Here is a 21,016-nt window from a genome sequence, read left to right as displayed (position 1 = left end):
TCACCACCGAAAATTTCCCACAGTAATTTAGAGAAAAATTCAGTTAAATCACCGGACTCAACTTTTTCGGGAATTCCGATGATGCGCAAATTCTGTCTGCGAGAACGATTTTCAAGATCAGTAATTTTAAACTTGTACTGATCTAAAGTTTTAGCAGTCGACTCTATCTTCTTCTCTAACACTTCAATTGTACGTGCTTTTTCACAAATTGATTGTTCAAGAGTCGTGATCTTATTTCCATGCTGTTGAACCTCTAACGCCTGCGACTGAAACTTAGTTTCAAGCGATTTAACAACTCCTTCAAGATCGGATATTTTCGAAGTAATCCTCCTTTCCAAACTTAACAGTTTACTGTCCAATTTACCTTCTAGTCTGCCTTCCAGACCCGCAAATTTAGCATCCAGTTTATTGTCCAATTTACCTTCCATACCCGCAAATTTAACATCCAGTTTAATGTCCAAAAGACCAGAAATTGCGTCGATGGATACAGGATCCTTAGCCGATTTCTTACTTGTAGCCATTTTAAGTTTGACAAGATTAGATCAACTATTATTTTAGGAAAAAAGGGTCAATCAAAGGTAGCAACTCATATGATTAAGTTCGAAAAGATCTAATTAAAGGGTGATTATAGTTAAAAAAATAAAGAGCGCCTAAAAGGCAGATGCTTACGTCGCCATCTTGAAACTCCACCCCCCAGCTGGATTATGAATGTACACTACCCAAAACCTTTTTGCATGTTGCAGTGACTCACATTCAAGTCACTTATAGGGAAGGTCAAGTACCTTCCTAGGTTTGAGACTTAGTCCTTCCAAGGCACTGTGGAGACTGATTGGCCAGATATGTGTCCTGCAATGGATGGAAGTTCGGTCTGTGCAAATGGGGTTGGTATCGGTAGCAAATCTTGAATGAGGTTTTTGCTGTGATGAAACTCAAGGTTCAAGGTACATTTATCATTAAAGTATGTGTGCAGTATACAACTCTGAGATTCATCTTCCCCAGATAGCCACAAAACAAGAAAAATATGGAAGATGTTCAAAGAAGAACATTAATACCCCCACGTGCAAAAAAAATTTTAAAAAACAGATCTCGCAAACGGCAAGAGGAACATCAACCCCCTTCACACACACGCTCACACACGCTCACACACGCACACACACGCTCACACACGCTCACACACGCTCACACACGCACACACACGCACACACACGCACACACACGCACACACACAAAATGCAAATTGTGGAATCAACAAAAAGAACATCAATCAAAAATAAATTGCATGAACGGCAACAGGATCATCAACACTCCCCCACCCCCCACACAAAAAAAATCGTGCAAACAGCAACAGGAAAGAATGGGAGAAAACACAGAACATAAAAGCATAAACCTGGACCAATCCAACTGAACTACAGTCCAACCCTTAAATTGCAGACGCAGAGTTTTGATGCCATCCTCCAACAGCATCGGGAGCAACGAGCAAGAGACTGTCACATGAAGTCACCTTCTCCTGTAGCAGAGAGCGAGAGGATTGTAGACAGCACTGAACACGCACTTGCCTTCTGTACTCATCACGATGTTTCAATCTTCCCTGATGCTTTAACTGGCAAAAAAAATTGAGTCGATCATGGGCTCACACCCGCCTCGAAGCTTCGAGGTCTTGAGGCCACTCGCCTCCTGGAATCCTCTCTGAGGCAGCAAAGTGCCAAATCGCTCAATCGATCTTCAACCCGTAGATCACAGGCTCTAACAGTACCAGGAACATATTTAAAATAAAAAGATGTAGAAGAAATGAAAGAAATAGTTTTGTGCTCTATCTGAAAGATGTCTTCCAAGGTAGTGTTGTTCACTGGTGACATCCAGACTGGACTGCAGAAACAGCAGAAGGGTGTGGTGTCTTGGCTGCTGTACACCTTGACAGTCAGTACTTGAATTATGTGAAAAGCATGTTGGCTGTGTGACGTGGTCAGCTTCTCCTTGTAGAGCTGGAGCACTAAGTCAGTTGCTGCTTCATACACTATTGCCTCTGCTAAGGCAGCCTCACCTTCACACACAGTGTAGCTTCTACACGAGCTTTCTCCATGTCTATGTGAGAATTCTCCATTTGCATCTCAACTTTGCATTTAGCATAAGCCACTCTCATGCTTACTTCTTCAGCCCTGGGGCAAGCTCATACTGCAGCTATGCTAACTGTGGATCAGCTCAACTATCACAATAACTCAATCACTGCGCACGTTCTGAGCTGATTTCCAGGTGTTGGCGATCACCGTTGCTCGGCTCAGAAGCCAACATTGCTGTATATACCATTCAGATACATTGCCAATCCACGAATGATGCCTTCGAAAATGAGTTATCTTTTCACTCTACTGCCCTCTCAGTGTGGACATACAAAGCTATGCAGTGAGATAAACATCTTCTCAAAAATCACCTGAGACAGAAGCTTTCTTCAAGGTTGTTAAATAAGATCTTACTTGTGAAACTGCAGAAAGTAAAATTCATTACAGGATCGTTGCACACCTGAATATACTGATACTACCAATTATTCTCACTATCAGTGTTAACTAAGGTAACATACACAAACTATGCCTGTAAACTAGAGTATACTCAATGATATGTTAGCAACACTAAGCAATAAAGATGATACTTCCTTCAAAATAAACCTACTAAATGTTTACTAAATTTAAGACTCACAGATATTGCTGTTCCAAGGGCAAATAAAGGGGATGGAGATCGATGTCCTTCCACCCTATGCTCCATATTAATCCGCACCATAAATGACATAAAAGCAGCTTACATGCAGGAAGAGATGTTCATACAAAATGAACTGTGCCTCTAGGGACCATTACAGGATAAATGCTGAGCTCCTCCAGCATTTTGTGGGTATTCCTCTGAATTTCTAGAACCTGCACAATCTCTTCTTAACAGATCATTTGCGATATACGTATTGATATTCTCTTCTGTACATAGTGTGTGAAAAGACTATGGTGCTGTTGGACTGGACAGGCATTTAGTACGTCTACTTCATTACAACACTGAAACATGCAGTCCACAGTAGGAGCTTAAAGATTCGATATTTGCTTCGATTCCATGTTCTGCTTTGCAAATAAAAATTCCTCCTTCGATAGTACAATATGATTACAATACTTAACAGAAACTGCTAGTTACTGAACAGAACAGGCAACAAATGCTCCTGAAGTAAATTAGATCCATAAAGCTTGTTTTCAAAAACCAATAAAAAGATACAAAAAGGAACAGAAGGGTGGATCTGAGGACATTTTTATGAAGATAACACAAGTTTTCAAGGCTTCACCTACAATGAATTCATTTTAAGATGTTCTGACAATGCAAAGCATGCCAGAAAATAATTTTTTTTTTAAATGTTCTAAGGAATTGTGAGTAACCAGTGAGCCAAAGTTCCAAAGACAAATAATGTAATTAAACTGTTTACATCACACAGGGATTGTCTCAAAATTAAATATGATCTCTAAACCAAATCAGGACATCTCCAAACTATATGGAATACCTTGCGATGAAGACTTCATATCGTGCCAAGATTTTCACAATCTCTGAATGACTTTTTTACATTACCCCGGAATCACAATGAAACACACACAGCAAATTATATATTGGATATCATAATTCTACTCACTGTGATAATTGAATAGTGGTTCGGAAAGGTTTTGGTTGGATATACTGGTATCATGTATGGAGTTCGCACACCACAAGTTCCTGCCAAGAACCATAATAGATAGACTGAGCATGTTTTTTATTGTCAGTTTACTTCACTCTAATGCAAGTCAGTAAATTGGCAGCAATAACTTCGACTTGATATCTTTTCCAAGGACAATTCCCTATGCATCTGGTTGGAGCAGCTAATGGAAAACTGGGACCTTGAGGCTTACAGAGCAGTGTGGTTAGAAGTGAGGTCAGTGGGAATCTGGCTCCAAGTGGTGGAATACACTGTTTGTGGTGGAGGTCTCGGCCCGAAACATCTACTGTACCCTTTTCCATAGACGCTGTCTCCAGCATTTTGTGTGTGTTGCTTGGATTTCCAGCATTGACAGATTTCCTCTTGTTTGTGTTTGAAAGTTAAAGCCTAGATTTATCAATTCAAGTTACTCCAATGGGCAATGATTCTTCTCAGAGGGGAGGGAGGTACTAACCTAGCCTTTACCAACTGTGTGGAAAGAAACACATCATGCAGGTAAAACGCAAGCGTCTGAGGCTCACGGCCACAGGAAGCCAAAGGGAATTCAATTCAGTGCAAAACATGAACCAGAAATGTTAAGTAAATTTTGAGAATATTTTACATCATATACATCTGGAGGAAAGAGCTCATTTTATAAACCCACTACCATTCCCAAAGCTACTAATATCTCCTCATAAAACCAGAAGGTGCTGGAAACAGGAAACAGGCAGCAGACTAGACAACTTCTGTGGACAAGTGGATCAGAGTTAGCAATTCAGATCTTCTTCAGCCTGAAATCGTTAAGTCCATTTCTCCTTCTATAGGCACCATCTAGCCTGCTGACTGCTTCCAGCACCTTTAATGTTTTAGTTCAGATTTCTAGTTTTGGCAGCTTTTTGTTGACTTTCAGTGTTGTCTTCCATGTTGACTTTCCTCTATAAAATAAATACACATACTGGAGCTTGAAAATAACTTCAAACTTGAAGATAGCCTCAGCTGCCTACTTTCTTGGCCTGAAGGCAATCTGAGCAATTGCAATCAGTAACATGAATTTTGCACAAAAAAAAAATTTAATCCCTATTCCCAATGCTCCACCTAAAAGCAATATTATAATTAATTTAAGTTGCAAAAGCTTGAGAGGAAAAGACTCATTCATGATCAATGTACTTTATTTGTGGACTAATGAACAGAGTACTAATTAGATACCTTGCATGAGCCAAGGGTTTTTTCCAGCAACAGTTTAAACTAAACCTGGTAGGGGAAAAGGTGTGCATCACATCAAAAGACCTTTGAAATTTAAACTTACAGAAGACAGGTGAAAATGGAATACAGTTGTTTTGTTTCCCTTTTGGTGATACTCACGAAGTTTGTTCAAAACAGGCATACGACTCTTCCACTTCTGAAAATAGTCTACTCGAAACCCATCCATTGAAAACAAGATGACAGGAGGCTGAGTGAACCTACAGTATATTAAAAAAATATCAACAGGTAGGATGCACACCAAGATGGACAGTGTTGCAATCGTCTTACAATGGAGCACAAAATGAATTTTAATTACCCATGGAGCTTTGTTCCCTAATAATTTTATTTTAATGAGTAGTTCAGCTCTGATGCTTGTAACTAATGAGAATAGACTGTTCTCTCAGCTCTAGTCAAACTCAAACCTTAGAAAAAAAAAGTGGTCTATGGTGAACTCCCATGAATTCACCTACACTGAATGAATCAAGAAAGTCTTACCCTGTTGGACACTGGGGTGAGGCAACATCTTCACAATCTTCCTGAACCCATCTTTTCACACCTGATGAGAAGTAAGATTGTTAATAAAAAAAAACACTTGTCGATATTTGGTGGATTCTGCTACAGATACGTTTTAATGATTACTTTTAAATACAAATCTACTTTGCTTAATCAGGTTGCTTTCATTACCAAAATAAAAACATTGAACTTTTGCAATATTAAATCTTGCTCAATGCCACAGCAAAATATTTCCGATGCTGAAGTAAAAGACAGGAAGTAGTCAGCAGGTGAGGCAGTGTCCACGGAGAAAGAAAATGTGTAAACATTTCAGGTTCATAACCTTTCATCAAATCAGATCTAATAAAATGTAATCGATCTGAGTCATTAACCCCAATGCTTCCAATGTTCCTGACAATGTTCATAGCCGCAAGAATCATAGCCGTGTGGAATGAGCTTCCTGTAGAAGCAGTAGATGCCAGTTCAGTTGTGTCATTTAAGGTAAAATTGGATAGGTAAATGGACAGGAAAGGAGTGGAGGGTTATGGGCTGAGTGCGGGTAGGTGGGACTAGGTGAGATTAAGAGTTCGGCACGGATTAGGAGGGCCGAGATGGCCCGTTTCCATGCTGTGATTGTTATATGTTATATGTTATGTTAATCAAGGGGGTAGATTTAGGATGGAAATGAGGAGGAACTGCTTTTCCCAGAGAATGGTGAATCTGTGGAATTCTCTGCCCAATGAAGCAATGGAGCCTACCTCAGTAAATACTTAAGACAATGATTGGGTTTTGCATAGTAGTGGAATTAAGGGTTATGGGGAAAAGGCAGGTAGATGGAGAGGAGTCCACAGCCAGATCATCTATGTTCTAATTGAATAGCACGCAGGCTCAACAGGCCAGATGGCCTGCTCCTGCTCCTGTTTCTTATACTCCTGCTGGCCTCCAAGCTAAGCATTTCTAACATTGTTTCCAATCAATCAAACAAGACACAAGTAACTTTGGTTTCAAATTAGCAAGAACAATAAGCATTGTTTCAAATATTATTTATGATGTTTCAATGTTAACACTAATGGTCTTTGTTCCAATTACACCAACAGACATCCCTCTTACAGATTATTGACTCCATTTTCAAATCCTAATGCAGGATCATGACCAAAAACATCAACCATCCTCCTGCCTCAACAGATCCTGCCTGATCTGATGAATTCATCCAGCAGTCTATTACTTCAGATTAGTCTCATTTCTCCAATGATTCCAGAATCAGAATCAGGTTTAATCTCATCAGCGTATGTTGTGAAATTTGTTGTTCTGCAGCAATAAGTAGCTAATTTATAAACCATGAATGACAAAAAGTAGTGAGGTAGTGTTCATGGGTACATTGTCCATTCAGAAATTTGATGGTAGAGGGGAAGAAGCTGTTCCTGAATTGTTGAGTGTGTGTCTTCAGCCTCCTGTACTTCTTCCTTTATAGTAGTAAGGAGAAGGGGGCATGTTCTGTGTGATGGGGGGGGGGGGGGTCCTTAATAATGCATGCTGCCTTCTTGAGTCATCACCTTTTGAAGGTGTCCTCAATGCTAGGACACACCAATATTTCACAATGAGATGAGGATTGTCTTTTGACTCTTTTTCGAGTCATGAACATTACCTTTACAAACACTATGGTAGTCAGTGCAACAATCCTTTTTCTGGATGCAGTCATCAGAGCACGAACAGTAACTTTCCCTCAAGCGCTTCTCTCCACATCGGCTCTGACTGCACGTCCAGGACTCAGCTGAAACAAAAAGCCAATAAATTTAGAACACAGTTTAACATAAATTTACCTCACATCCTATAGACAGATAGATACGTTATTGATCCCAGAGGAAATTACATTGTCACAATGCACTAATATACAAATATTAGAAAGAACAAAATAAGTTACCTTAAAAATAAGGTGTGCAAGATTTACAAGTCAAAGATTACAAGATTTAGAAGATTTCCAGGTTCACACTGATAGATGTTGTGCAATTACTATAAGATCATACAATAAGGGGTGGACATTCACACCATCCAGATAAGAAGTGACGGTTGTATGGCCCTGGGTGTCCTCGATGGCAGGGTGTGGTGAGCAAAGGTTAATAACAGTCTAACGGGGGGGGGGGTCATCACTTCCCCGGCTATCGGTTGACTCATTATAGAGCCTAATGGCCGAGGGTAAGAATGACCTCATATAGCACTCTTTGGAGCAGCACAGTTGTCTGTGTCTATTACTGAAGATGCTCCTCTGTTCAACCAAGGTGGCACACAGAGGGTGAGAAACATTGTGCATTACTGCTGGGATTTTCCACAGGGTCTTTTGTTTTAACACAACCTCCAGTATCAATATATATATATTTTGCTCAGTACAATTCATAGAACGGTAGCACCTGGTGAAACAGTGAGTTGGGCCAGTATCTGCTTAATCTAAATCCACACAGGATAAGGAATTCTCCAGCATTTGCTTAATAGGTGGAAGTGAATGTCGCTGTTATTTATCCACTCCTAAGACACCAGTGATCTCAGACAGCTGTGGAATGACTACTTTGAAAGAAAACTTTGATTCCTTAATATTCAAAAATGTATTAAAGTCTAAGAGCTTACAGAAAGAATGAGGCAGAGATAAAATTTAAAAATAGCTGGCAGAAACAGTCCCACACCAAAGACCCCATATGCTTAAACAACCTAAAACTGGTTTTAGACAGAGATCCTAGACACATCAGTACAGGCACAGAACTGACACAGAGCATGGAAAAAAAAACAAATACTTCAGTAATGATCCAGAAGAGCACAACAACGTTGGAGAAAGAGTCTGTTCTGAAACGATTAAGGATAGAATCTTAACAGTTTACAGTCAAGAAACCAGGAGGATACATTTACACTACTTGGGCCTAGGCTGCAAGTCACAACTCGCAGGAAATATATTGAAGAACAGGTATGCAGCAAAGAACAAAAAGAAGCAAAACCCAAAGAATAATCAGATTGGTGAGGAAAGGAGCTTCAAGCATAGACAGGAATAACAAATAGTGAATGGTACAGGAAGTTTCTGAAAGGTGCTTAGAAGTCAAGTCGTCACTTTTACTGTCATTTCAACCATAACTGCTGGTACAGTACATAATAAAAATGAGACAATGTTTTTCAGGACCATGTTGTTACACGACACAGTACAAAAAAAATAGACTAAACTACGTTAAAAAAAACAGAAAGCTACACTAGACTACAGACCTACACAGGACTGCATAAAGTGCACAAAACAGTGCAGGCATTACAATAAATAATAAACAGGACAATAGGGCAAGGTGTCAGCCCAGGCTCTGGGTATTGAGGAGTCCGATAGCTTGGGGAAGAAACTGTTAAATAGTCTGGTCGTGAAAGCCTAAATGCTTCGGTACCTTTTCCCAGATGGCAGGAGGGAGAAGAGATAGTATGAGGGGTGCATGGGGTCCTTCATAATGCTGTTTCCTTTGCGGATGCAGTGTGTAGTGTAAATGTCCGTGATGGCAGGAAGAGAGACCCTGATGATCTTCTCAGCTGACCTCACTATCCGCTGCAGGATCTTGCGATCCATGATGGTGCAATTTCCGAACCAGGCAGTGATGCAGCTGCTCAGGCTGCTCTCAATACAACCCCTGTAGAATGTGATGAGGATGGGGGGGGTGGGAGATGGACTTTCCTCAGCCTTCACAGAAAGTAGTGCTCTTTACAATCTCTACTGAGGAGCCGTCAATGTTCAGCAGGGAGTGGTTGCTCCGTGCCCTCCTGAAGTAAACAACCATCTCTTTTGTTTTGTTCACATTCAGAGACAGGTTGTTGACTCTGCACCAGTCCTTTAGCCGCTGCACCTCCTCTCTGTAAGCTGACTCGTCGTTCTTGCTTACGAGACCCACCACGATCGTGTCATCGGCGAACTTGATGATATGGTTTGAGCTGTGTGTTGCAGCACAGTCGTGGGTCAGCAGAGTGAACAGCAGTGGACTGAGCACACACCCCTGGGGGTCCCCATGCTCAGTGTGATGGTGTTGGAGATGCTGTTCCCGATCTGGACTGACTGAGTTCTCCCAGTCAGGAAGTCTAGGATCCAGTTGCAGAGGGAGGTGTTCAAGCCCAGTAGGCTCAGCTTTCCAATCAGTTTCTGAGGGATGATTGTGTTGAATGCTGAACTGAAGTCTATGAGCAGCATTCAAACGTATGTGTCCTTTTTTGTCCAGGTGGGTTAGGGCCAGATGGAGGGTGTCGTCTGTTGAGCAGTTGGGACGGTATGCAAACTGCAGGGGGTCCAGTGAGGGGGGCAGCAGGGTCTTGATATGCCTCATGACGAGCCTCTCGAAACACTTCATGATGATGGATGTAAGTGCAACTGGACGGTAGTCATTGAGGCAGGACACTGAAGACTTCTTCGGCACAGGGACGATGGTGGCGGCCTTGAAGCACGTTGGAACAGTGGCGCTGCTCAGGGAGATGTTGAAGATGTCTGTGAGTACATCTGCTAGCTGGTCTGCACATCCTCTAAGCACTCTGCCAGGGATGTTGTCTGGTGCAGCAGCCTTCCGTGGGTTGACCCTGCACAGGGTTCTTCTCACATCGGCCGTGGTGAGACACAGCACCTGGTCATTTGTAGGAGGGGTGGACTTCCTCACCGCCACGTCATTTTCTGCCTCAAACCGGACGTAGAAGTTATTCAGCGCATTTGGGAGGGAGGCATCACCTGCACAGTCAGGTGATGGTCTTGTAATTGGTGATGTCCTAGATGCCCTTCCACTTACACCGTGTGTCGCCGCTGTCCTGGAAGTGACTGTGGATTAGCTGGGCGTGTGCACGCTTTGCCCCTCTGATGGCTCGGGATAGTTTGGCCCTTGCTGTTGTTAGAGCTGTCTTGTCGCCTGCTCTGAAGGCAGAGTTCCGGGTCCTCAGCAGCGCACGCACCTCTGCGGTCATCCACGGCTTCTGGTTGGCACGTATAGTGATGGTCTCGGACAGAGTAACATCATCAATGCACTTGCTGATGTAGCTGGTCACTGATGCCGTGTACTCCTATAAGTAGGCAAAGTCGCCATCGGTTGCAGCCTCCCTGAACATGTGCCAGTCAGTGTTCTCAAAGCAGTCTTGAAGAGCAGAGATGGCTCCTGCTGGCCAGGTTTTCACCTGCTTCTGAACTGGTCTGGAGAGTCTGACGAGCAGTCTGTATGCTGGGATTAGCATAACAGAGTTGTGGTCTGAGTAACTGAGGTGAGGGTGGGGCTCTGCCCGATACGCGTCAGGGATGTTTGTATAAACCAGGTCCAACGCGTTCTCCTCTCTCGTTGCAAAGTCCACATACTGATGGAATTTGGGGAGCACTGACTTAAGGTTCGCGTGGTTAAAATCACCGGTAACAAAAAACAGTCCATCAGGGTGTGTATTCTGCAGTTTGCTAATAGCCCTGTACAGTTCACAAAGCACCTCCTTAGCATTAGCAATGGGGGGAATGTAGACACCGAATATAACAGAGGTGAATTCCCGTGGCAAATATAATGGTCTGCATCTAACAGCCACAAACTCCACTCGCAATGAGCAGTGTCTGGAAACCAGCACTGAGTTCTTACACCATTCCACGTCGATGTAAATACATTCACCACCACTGCGAGTCTTACCAGAGAGAGCAGCATCCCTGTCTACTCGAAACAAGGCGAGCCCGTCTAGCTGAATGGCAGCGTCCGAAATCCCATCAGTGAGCCATGTCTCTGTGAAGACATACGCGGAGCAAACTCCGTACTCCCGCCGAGTATTACATTGGAGTTGGATGTAGCCCTTTTTATTGCCCAGGGAGCAGACATTGGACAGCAGAATGGACGGGAGCGTCGGCTGGCTAGGGTTTGCTTTTAGCCTGGCACGGACCCCTGTCCATTTGCCTCGCTTCTGCTTCCTCGCACATCACTTTCAACATCTCCATCTCCGGCTACCAGCATCAGGCGAGTCCGAGGAAGGTAGGCCTGTTCTCCTCTGCAAGCCGAGGTCACGTAATTCAGCCAGCAGATCTTTGTGTAGACAGGCTGACCCTGAACTACAGGGGAACCAATATCCCCGCTGGGAGGTTTGCTGATACTACTCACACGAGTTTAAACTAGTTTTGCAGAAACTGGTACCCAAGGTCCCTGCTCAGTAAGGGATCAGACCAGAAAGTAAATGGCAGGGGAAGGGTTGAAAGGCAAACTATAAATAACAAATACATTGGGTTAGATAGTTTGAAGAGATAGCTGGGGACAGGCACCACTCAAGGATAAACAGATGCAGAGAATGCGAGTATGAACTTCGAGCTTGGAACTACGATAGCGTAGGCATTAGATAGAAGTGGTAGGTTGAACTACTAAACAGGTGTAATATCACAGCTCCACTCAAGGGAAACATAACTGAAGGGTTAAACACCGAGTCCATTTGGATAGAAATCAGAAATAGGAAGAATGCAATCACACTGATGGGATTGTACTGTTGACCCCTAATAATCACCAGGATATTGATGAACAAATAGTACCTAATCAGATTAAGAAAATGTTTAAAAATAATAGGGTTGTTGTCACTGGATGATTTAAAGTCCCTAATATACACTGGGACCTTCTTAGTGTAAGGGGTTTAGATAGGGCAGAATTTTTAAGTGTATCTAGGAAGGTTTCTTAAATCAATATGTGAGTGGTCCAACAAGAGGAGTACCATACTGGACCTGGTGTTGGGTAATGAGCCTGGTGACTAACCTTTCAGTGGGTGAACAATTAGGGAGCAGTGACCACAATTCAGAAGTAGAGCACAAAAAAACAGGCCCTTCAGCCCATCTAGTCCATGCTAAACCATTTAAACAGCCTACTCCCATCAACCTGCATCTGGACCAGAGCCCTCCATTTCCATGTACCTATCCACACTTCTCTTAAACATTGAAATCAAGCTCGCAAGCACCGCTAATGCTAGCAACTCGTTTCACACTCTCACAACTATTGAGTGAACAAGTTCCTCTCATTGTTTCCTGTAAACTTTTCACCTCTCACCCTTAACCCATGACCTCAGGTCGTAGTCACAGTCAGCCTCAGAAGAAAAAAGCCTGATTGCATTTATGGCCCTTGTGACAGAGTTTGAAATTGGAAGGTGGCAAATTACAAGGGCATTAGGCAGGAACTACGAAGTGTTAATTGGGAACACCTTTTCTCTGGCAAGCCCACATCACACATGTGGAAGGTGTTTAAACATCAACTGCAGAGTGCAGGGAAGGCATGTTTCTGTTAGAAGAAAGGATGGGGATGAAAAGATAAGAGAACTTTGGATGTGCAGCTCTAGTTTGTAAAGCTTCAGAAGTTGGGTTCAAACAAAGCCCACGAGTATAAGAAGCTAGAAAAGCACCAAAGGAAGGAATTAGGAAAGCCATGAGAAGTCCTTGGCAAGTTGGATTAAGGTGAATCCCAAGAGATTCTATACATACATCAAGAGCAAGAGGGTAACTACAGAAAGGGTGGGACAACTCAAGGACATGTTCAGCACAGCATTGTGGGCCGAAGGGCCTGTACTGTGCGGTAGATTTTCTATGTTTCTAAAGCAGGAAACATTTGCTTGGATGCAGACAATGTGAGTGAGGTACTAAATGAGTACTTTGCTTCAGTATTTACCAAGGAAAAAGATATGGAGGACCGGGAGATCAGTGCAGTGTACAAATATATTAGGGTGTTTAGAGGTCGAGGACAAGGAAGAGTTGGTCCTCCTTTTGAGTATTAAGGTGGAAAAGTCCACAGGACCTGATGGGATTTACCCCAGGTTGTTGAAAGAGGCAAGAGACGAGATTGCTGAGCCCTTGACCAGTATCTCCGTTTCCTCTCCAGCCACAGGTGAGGTACCAGAGGATTTCCAAGTGGCTAATGTTGTACCTCTATTTAAGAGTAGAACAAGGGAAAATCCTGGGAACTATAGTCCAGTGAGTCACACGCCAGTTATAGGGAAATTGCTGAAGAAAATTCTTAGTGATAGGATATATGAGCATTTCAAAACCCATGGCCTAATTAGGGAGAGCCAGCATGGCAGATCGTGCCTTATCAGATTGATCGATTTCTTTGAGAAGGTGACGTGAGAGAGTGATGAGGGTAGGGCAGAGCAACACACAAAATGCTGGAGGAATTCAGCAAGCCAGGAAAAAAGTACAGTCAATGTTTCAGGCCGAAGGGTTTCCAGCACCTGCAGGTTTTCTCTTGTATGGCAGGGCATGGTTGTTGTCTGCCTGGATTTTAATAATAAAAGGTCTAACAAAATCCCTCATGGGAGGCTAATCCAGAAGGTTAAGAAGATGCATGGGATCTGCGAGAATTGACTGTTTAGATTCGGAACTGGCTTGTGCACAGAAAACAGAGGTCAGGGGTTGAAGGGTTATTTGAGATGGAAGTCTGTAATTAGTGGTGCTCTGCAGGGATCGGTGCTGGGACCTCTGTTGTTTGTGATGTATATAAATGACCTGGATGAAAATGTTGATGGGTGGGTTAGTACACTTGCGGATGATACTAAGATTGGTGGAGTTGTGGAAAGTTTAGATGACTGGCAAAGAACACATCATGATATAGACAAGTAGCGGATATGGGCAGATGGGGTTTAACTCAGATAAATGTGACATGTTGCACATTGATAGGGCAAATGCAGGGAGAAAGACCCTTAACAGTGTTGCTGAGCAGAGAGATCTCGGGATCCAGATTCATAGCTTCCTGGAAGTGCCTACACAGATCAATAAGGTGGTTAAGGCTTATAGAATGCTTGTTTTTATTAGTCAAGACATTGAATTCAAGTCAGGAGGTTATATTGCAACTTTATAAAACTCTGGTTAGGCCACACCTGGAGTATTATGAACAGCTATGATTGTCCACTGTAGAAAGAAGTTGAGGCCTTGGAGAGGGTGCAGAAGAGGTTCACCAGGATACTGCCTGGTTTAGAGGGCATGTGCTATTATGAGAGGCTGGGTAAACTTGGGCTGTTTTCTTTGGAGTATTGAGGGAAGATCGGATAGAGGTTTACAAGATTATGATAGGCATAGATAGAGTGGACAGGGAGTGTCTGTTTCCCAGGGTTGTGTATAAGATGATGAGAGGCACTGATCGTGTGGATAGTCAGAGGCTTTTTCCCAGGGCTGAAATGGCTAACACAGGTGGGCACAGTTTTAAGATGATTGGAAGTAGGTAGAGAGGGGATGTTTTCCACACAGAGCGGTGGGTGCGTGGAATGCACCGCCGGCGACAGAGGTGAAGGCAGATACTACAGGGTCTTTTAAGAGACTCTTAGGTAGGTACATGGAGCTTAGGAAAATAGAGGGCTATGCAGTAAGGTAATTCTAGACAGTTTCTAGAGTAGATTACATACATGGTCGGCACAACATTGTGGGCTGAAGGGCCTGTAATGTGCTGTAGATTTTGATATTCTATGAAGTGTCTATTACCAGAGGGCGTGCATTGAAGATCAGAGGGGGTAGGTTAAAGGAGGATGTTAGGGGCAAGGTTTTTTTACTCAGAATCATGGATGCCAGGAACACAATGCCCAGTATATGACAGAGTCAAATACATTGGAGGCTTTTAAGAGCCGTTTGGATAGACACACGGATACAAGGAAGATGGAGAGATATGGACACGGTGTAGGGAGGAGGGATTAGTGTTATGTGTTTCTGATTTGCTTTTTAGCTGGCTCAGCACAGCATCGCGGGCTGAGTGTTCTGTTCCTGTGCTGTATGTTCTATGTTTAACGTTTCTTGATCAGTTGAGTTTTGACCCAACAAAGAATTCAGCCTCATTGACCTGACTAAAGGGAAACAGCCAGTTTAAATGGAACATGGGAACATGTAGAAAACAGTGATCATAAGATTCAGAATAGCTCTGTAAAAGGATTTAAACCACTCCAAGATAGTCAATTAGAGATGGGCAACTTTCAGGGGGATGACCACAACCTGCCCAGATAAACTGGGATCAAACTTTAGCAGGCAAAACTGCAATTAAACCATAGGAGACTTTGTTGGATAAGAAGCATAAGATGGATATGCCTCTGCTGGCATCCAAGTACATTGCAGAGAAGGAGAACTGCAATGGGACATTTAATCCAGTGCTCTCTGGATGATCAAGAAAAAAAAGAACAGAAAAGGGCATATAGCAGATGGCAAGTTGTTTATGTAAATGAGAATCTAGCCGATCACAGAAAGTTCAGGTGGAAAATGTGGATAATAAAAAAGAATATAACAGAAGTTTGACAGGCAACGTAAAATGGAATTCAGAAATACCTTGAAGCATCCAAAGGTTGTAAAAAAAATGAAACTCATTCAAGGAGTCGGAGTACTTAACTTCAGTCTTCAAAGGTGCTGCGAGAGCTTCAAAGAAAGATGTGTCTAAGATTCCAGATGGACTGAGAATTAAAGACCCCAAAATCACCTGATCTAGAAGAGATGCACCGTCAGTTGTTCCAGAAAGGGAAAAAAAATTAACGGTGGTCCTGGTCATTTGACATGGATTTAATAGTGATGCCGGAAGACGGGAAAACTGCAAATGCTGCTGCCTCCTTCAAAAGAGGGCGTCAGGAATAAACCCAGTAGTTACAAACCAGTCATTTAACCTCAGTGGGGAAAGTTCAAGAAACAATTGTCAGCAATTTGAACAAATGAGTTTGATTACAGAAAGCCAGTATGGATTGCTAAAAGCAACTTCTGTGCAACTAAACAGAATTATTGAATAGCAGGAAGCATTAATGTAAGACCGTAGCAACTTCACTAAAATAGGGTATGTAACAGGGAGCAAACAGAAAGGTGAGTGAACTAAGGTGAAATGTACAATCAAGACCCCAATCAGGCACTATTAAGACCCCATTCTTAATATACATATGCTCAATGGCTTCTTGATTAGGTTATCTTGTATACCTGCTTGTTGAAGTTCAAGTTTAAGGTTAATTGTCATTCAACCATACATGAATACAGCCAAACAAAAGTGTTCCTCCGTGGCCAAGGTGCAAAACTCAGTACCAACAGTCATACGCAGCACAAGGCACACATAACACAGCAAAATACAGTTACACAGAAAAAAATATATAGTCCAGCTTCCTGAGTTCATGACTGCTACAGCAGTCTGCAGTGGAACACAGTAATCTTGTTGTCTGCGAGCACCGACCCCAGAATGTACAACGTGCCACACTACCTCCGGCCCTCTGGTGGAGCTTTCTAACTCCACACAGCTCTCCTGGGCAGCTACAAGCAGGCAACACCTCGGCTTAAGACTAGTCCTCACTACGACCAAGGCCACGCAACTCCTCCACCACTTGGCAATAACCAATGAATTAGGCCTGCAGAATTCCACTTTAACAATGTCCAAAAGGATCTTGTGATCAAATGAAATGCGACTAAGATGATCACTCACAAATATCTAATCTATCAATCATGCGACAGCAACTCATTGCATAAAAGCATGCAGGCATGGTCAAGAGGTTCAGTTTATCTACAAAGATGATTCAAAAGATCCAGTGACAGGTGTTTCTGTTCTAAATTTTTAGCTGTTATAATTAAGAAAAGATTATCAGACAAATTATCAGAATTTATATCGGAGATAGTTTCTATCATTTTGGATTTTAAATAGATTGAAGCACACCCTGGTCATGTACTTCTGTGTTCCGTTCTGTTTCCTTCTCCAAGTCAAGGCTGGAGTCAGAGTTGGAGGTTAAGCAATCAGCACTTTGGAGATGTCCAACGTCATTGGAACCCGTAATGATGGCGGTGGAGTCCGAGTTTTGAGTCTGCTCTGAATCATTAGTCTCCTTCACTACTCCCCATCCCTTTTTCCCTCTCTCACCTCATCTCCACACCTACCCACAGTCTCCATTTGGTTCTCCTCCTCCCTTTCATCCATGGCCTTCTGTTCTCTCCTCTCGGACTCCCCCTTCGCCAGCCCTGTATCCCTTTCACTAATCAACTTCCCAGCTCTTTATTTCATCCCTCCCCCTCCCGGTTTCACCCATCACCTTGTGATTCTCCCTCCCCTCCCCACCTTTTCAATCTTTTTCTCTCCAGTCCTGACGAAGGGTCTCGGCCTGTACATCAACTATGTTTTTTTCCCCCATAGATGCTGCCTAGCCTGCTGAGTCCTCCAGCATATTTTGTGTGTGTTGTTTGGATTTCCAGCGTCACCAGTGTGTTTTAGTTTCCTAAAGGCAATTAAATCCTCAAAACAGGAAGCTCCTTTTCCACACAATCTGGTTTTAAACAGTGTTTATGCTCAATACGAGAAGGTATGGTTCCAGTTATTATTCAGCACTGAACCACAGATGTATTTTTATACACAAGCTGAAACCCAAGACTTTACTCAAGATTTTTTGTGGCATTCTTCAAGGATGAGTTTAAAGACTTCAGAATATTTTCCTCTCTTAAAGACAACGTTCCTAATTCTTGTTTAGATCATAATTTTCAACTCTGCAACACAATCCAATCCTGTCTTTAACAATATCCAGTCAAGATTGCACAAGCTGCGATGAATGTTGATGTAATGGCTCAGACTTATTAGTTTTGTGGAGATGGTTTTGGGGAAAGCGCAGGAAAACGCTAAACCTACAAAAAAATAAAAGGTCAACCCAGATGCAATACAATGGCCAAATTTACAGACCCCTAAAGTTGATGTGAAAGCTTTATGGGGATACAGCTGATGTTTACTGGGTGGTTACATAAATGAGGGAATCACAGTTAAAATTCAAAGTATGTATGCAGTATACAACTTGTCTTCTCCAGATAGCCACGAAACAAAGAAAATCATGGATCCTGTTCAAAGAAAAACATGAAACCCCTCACCACTACAAAAAAGAAACAAATCACGAGATTGCAGGTATATTTTTAGCAGAAAATGCTAAGCAGTAGATTTATTGAATCATAAACAATTGATATACAAGACCATTGGTTTAAGGAGATTGGTGGAAGCATTAATGGTGAGATGAGGTGGATCTCCCCCACCCAAAAAAATCTAAAGTAATGATTTTAAATCCACTGTCTGATTATGCTGGTAGAAATGGTCTAAAATAGCCTGTAAAGAAATTAGACAAATACTAGAAAGAGAGACTGTCTGCACATAACTGGGAGAAAAGGTGTGGGAATAGACTAACTGAAATGTTCTTTGATATTCAGTCCAGACCAGCACCAAGTCATATTCCATGTGAGCATTTCAATTGTCCAGCCACTGTTTAATATTAATTAATAAGATCACCTCATAATTCTTACCAGCACTTCACAAGAGTCACTGCCACCATAGCACCTACACTTACTAACATATTTCTGTAAATGTGAATGACATTTGAACATTAGCCAATCGTAATGAGATGCCCAGTTAAAGCAAGCACCTCGTTTCCACTCTAACTACACACAGACTACCGATTTTGATTTCCTGTTCCAGAATCAAATGCTGACCACACAACCCCTGTAATCTTCAGTGAGCACAATAATTTCCATAAACACAATGGGGGAAAAAAAATCTCCAAAAATTTTCCACAATTTTGGTTGCAGACATGATATTTGCCTGGAAACCAGGAGATTTCTGGTACTTCCCACTCCTACTCTGACCTATCAGTCTGTGGCCTCTAGAAATGAGGCCAACACAAGCATCTCGTCCTCCCTCAGCAAACACTGTAATCTTCTGCATTAATCCCAAATTCTACAATTTCATGTAACTTGATGTTTGTGTTTCTTTCAATCACCAATCTGGAATATTATCTCAGATTTTTTGCATTTTTATCCACCTTTTACTGCCTGCTCCCCTCTCACATTGGAGGATGTGCCCACCTGACCTACTGGACATGCCTTCCTGTACTGCATTTTACAAATCCTACATTCTTTTGGCCATGGAGTCATAGAAGATAAGACACTACAGGACAGTACAGGCTCTTCAGCCCATGCTGTTAAGTCCAACATTTAATCTACTGTAAGATCAATCTAACCCTACCCTATCTCTTCACTAGGGAGGACACAGACAATCTCCCAGATGTAATAGTGGCCAGAGGACCTAGGGTAACGGAGGAACTGAAGGAAATTCACATTAAGCCAAAAATAGTGTTGGGTAGACCAATGGGACTGATGGCTGATAAATCCCCAGGGCCTGATGGTCTGCATCCCAGAGTACTTAAGGAGGTGGCTCTAGAAATCGTGGAAGCATTGGTAATCATTTTCCAATGTTCTAAAGATTCAGGATCAGTTCCTGAGAATTGCAGGACAGCTAATGTTATCCCACTTTTTAAGAAAGGAGGGAGAGAGAAAACAGGGAATTATAGACCAGTCAGACTAACATCAGTGGTGGGGAAGATGCTGGAGTCAATTATAAAAGATGAAATAATGGCACATTTGGATAGCAGTAACAGGATCAGTCTGAATCCGCATGGATTTACAAAGGGGAAGTCAAGCTTGACTAATCTTCTGGAATTTTTTGAGGATGTAACTATGAAAATGCACAAGGGAGAACCAGTGGATGTAGTGTACCTGGACTTCCAGAAAGCCTTTGATAAGGTTCCACATAGGAGATTAGTGGGCAAAATTAGAGCACATGGTATTGGGGGCAGAGTACTCACATGGACAGAAAATTGGTTGGCAGACAGGAAACAAAGAGTAGGGATTAACGGGTCCTTTACAGAATGGCAGGCAGTGACTAGTGGGGTACCGCAAGGCTCGGTGCTGGGACCGCAGCTATTTACAATGTACATTAATGATTTAGATGAAGGGATTAAAAGTAAAATCAGCAAATTTGCAGGTGACTCAAAGCTGGGTGGCAGTGTGAAATATGAGGAGGATGTTAGGAGAATGCAGGGTGACTTGGACAGTTTGGGTGAGTGGGCAGATGCATGACAGATGCAGTTTAATGTGGATAAATGTGAGGTTATCCACTTCGGTTGCAAGAACAGGAAGGCAGATTACTATCTAAATGGAGTCAAGTTAAGAAAAGGGGAAGTACAACAAGATCTAGGTGTCCTTGTTCATCAGTCACTGAAAGTAAACATGCAGGTACAACAGGCAGTGATGAAAGCTAATGGCATGTTGGCCTTCATAACAAGGGGAGTTGAGCATAGGAGCAAAGAGGTCCTTCTGCAGTTGTACAGGGCCCTGGTGAGACCACACCTGGAGTACTGTGTTCAGTTTTGGTCTCCAAATTTGAGGAAGGACATTCTTGCTATTGAAGGAGTGCAGCGTAGGTTCACGAGGTTGATTCCCAGGATGGCGGGACTGTCATATGTTGAAAGATTGGAGTGACTGGGCTTGTCTGGAATTTAGAAGGATGAGAGGGGATCTGATTGAAACATACAAGATTATTAAGGGATTGGGCACTCTAGAGGCAGGAAACATGTTCCCAATGTTGGGGGAGTTCAGAACCAGAAGCCACAGTTTAAGAATAAGGGGTAGGCCATTTAGAACAGAGTTGAGGAAAAACTTTTCCACTCAGAGAGTTGTGGATCTGTGGAATGCTCTGCCTCAGAAGGCAGTGGAGGCCAATTCTCTGGATGCTTTCATGAAAGAGTTAGATAGAGCTCTTAAAGATAGTGGAGTCGAGGGATATGGGGAGAGGGCAGGAACGGGGTACTGATTGTGGATGATCAGCCATG

The 21,016-nt window shown here is 42.6% G+C and overlaps 1 protein-coding gene across 1 annotated transcript in view; it reads right to left on the bottom strand.

The window, feature by feature from the left end:
- Positions 1-21,016, bottom strand: part of LOC132400527 (venom phosphodiesterase 2-like) — a 116,620-nt gene that overhangs the window by 78,039 nt on the left and 17,565 nt on the right. The window contains exons 3-6 of the mRNA XM_059981568.1: positions 7,065-7,190; positions 5,423-5,483; positions 5,048-5,145; positions 3,647-3,726 (exon numbers count right to left, since the gene is read on the bottom strand). Of these exons, the coding sequence (XP_059837551.1) occupies positions 3,647-3,726; positions 5,048-5,145; positions 5,423-5,483; positions 7,065-7,190 (365 nt within the window). The remainder of the gene's footprint in view (positions 1-3,646; positions 3,727-5,047; positions 5,146-5,422; positions 5,484-7,064; positions 7,191-21,016) is intronic.

The sequence above is a fragment of the Hypanus sabinus genome, chromosome 10 (genome assembly GCF_030144855.1).
Source record: "Hypanus sabinus isolate sHypSab1 chromosome 10, sHypSab1.hap1, whole genome shotgun sequence".
NCBI lineage: Eukaryota > Metazoa > Chordata > Chondrichthyes > Myliobatiformes > Dasyatidae > Hypanus > Hypanus sabinus.
Note: the sequence above shows the minus strand (reverse complement) of the source record. Positions and strands in the feature narration are given on the sequence as shown.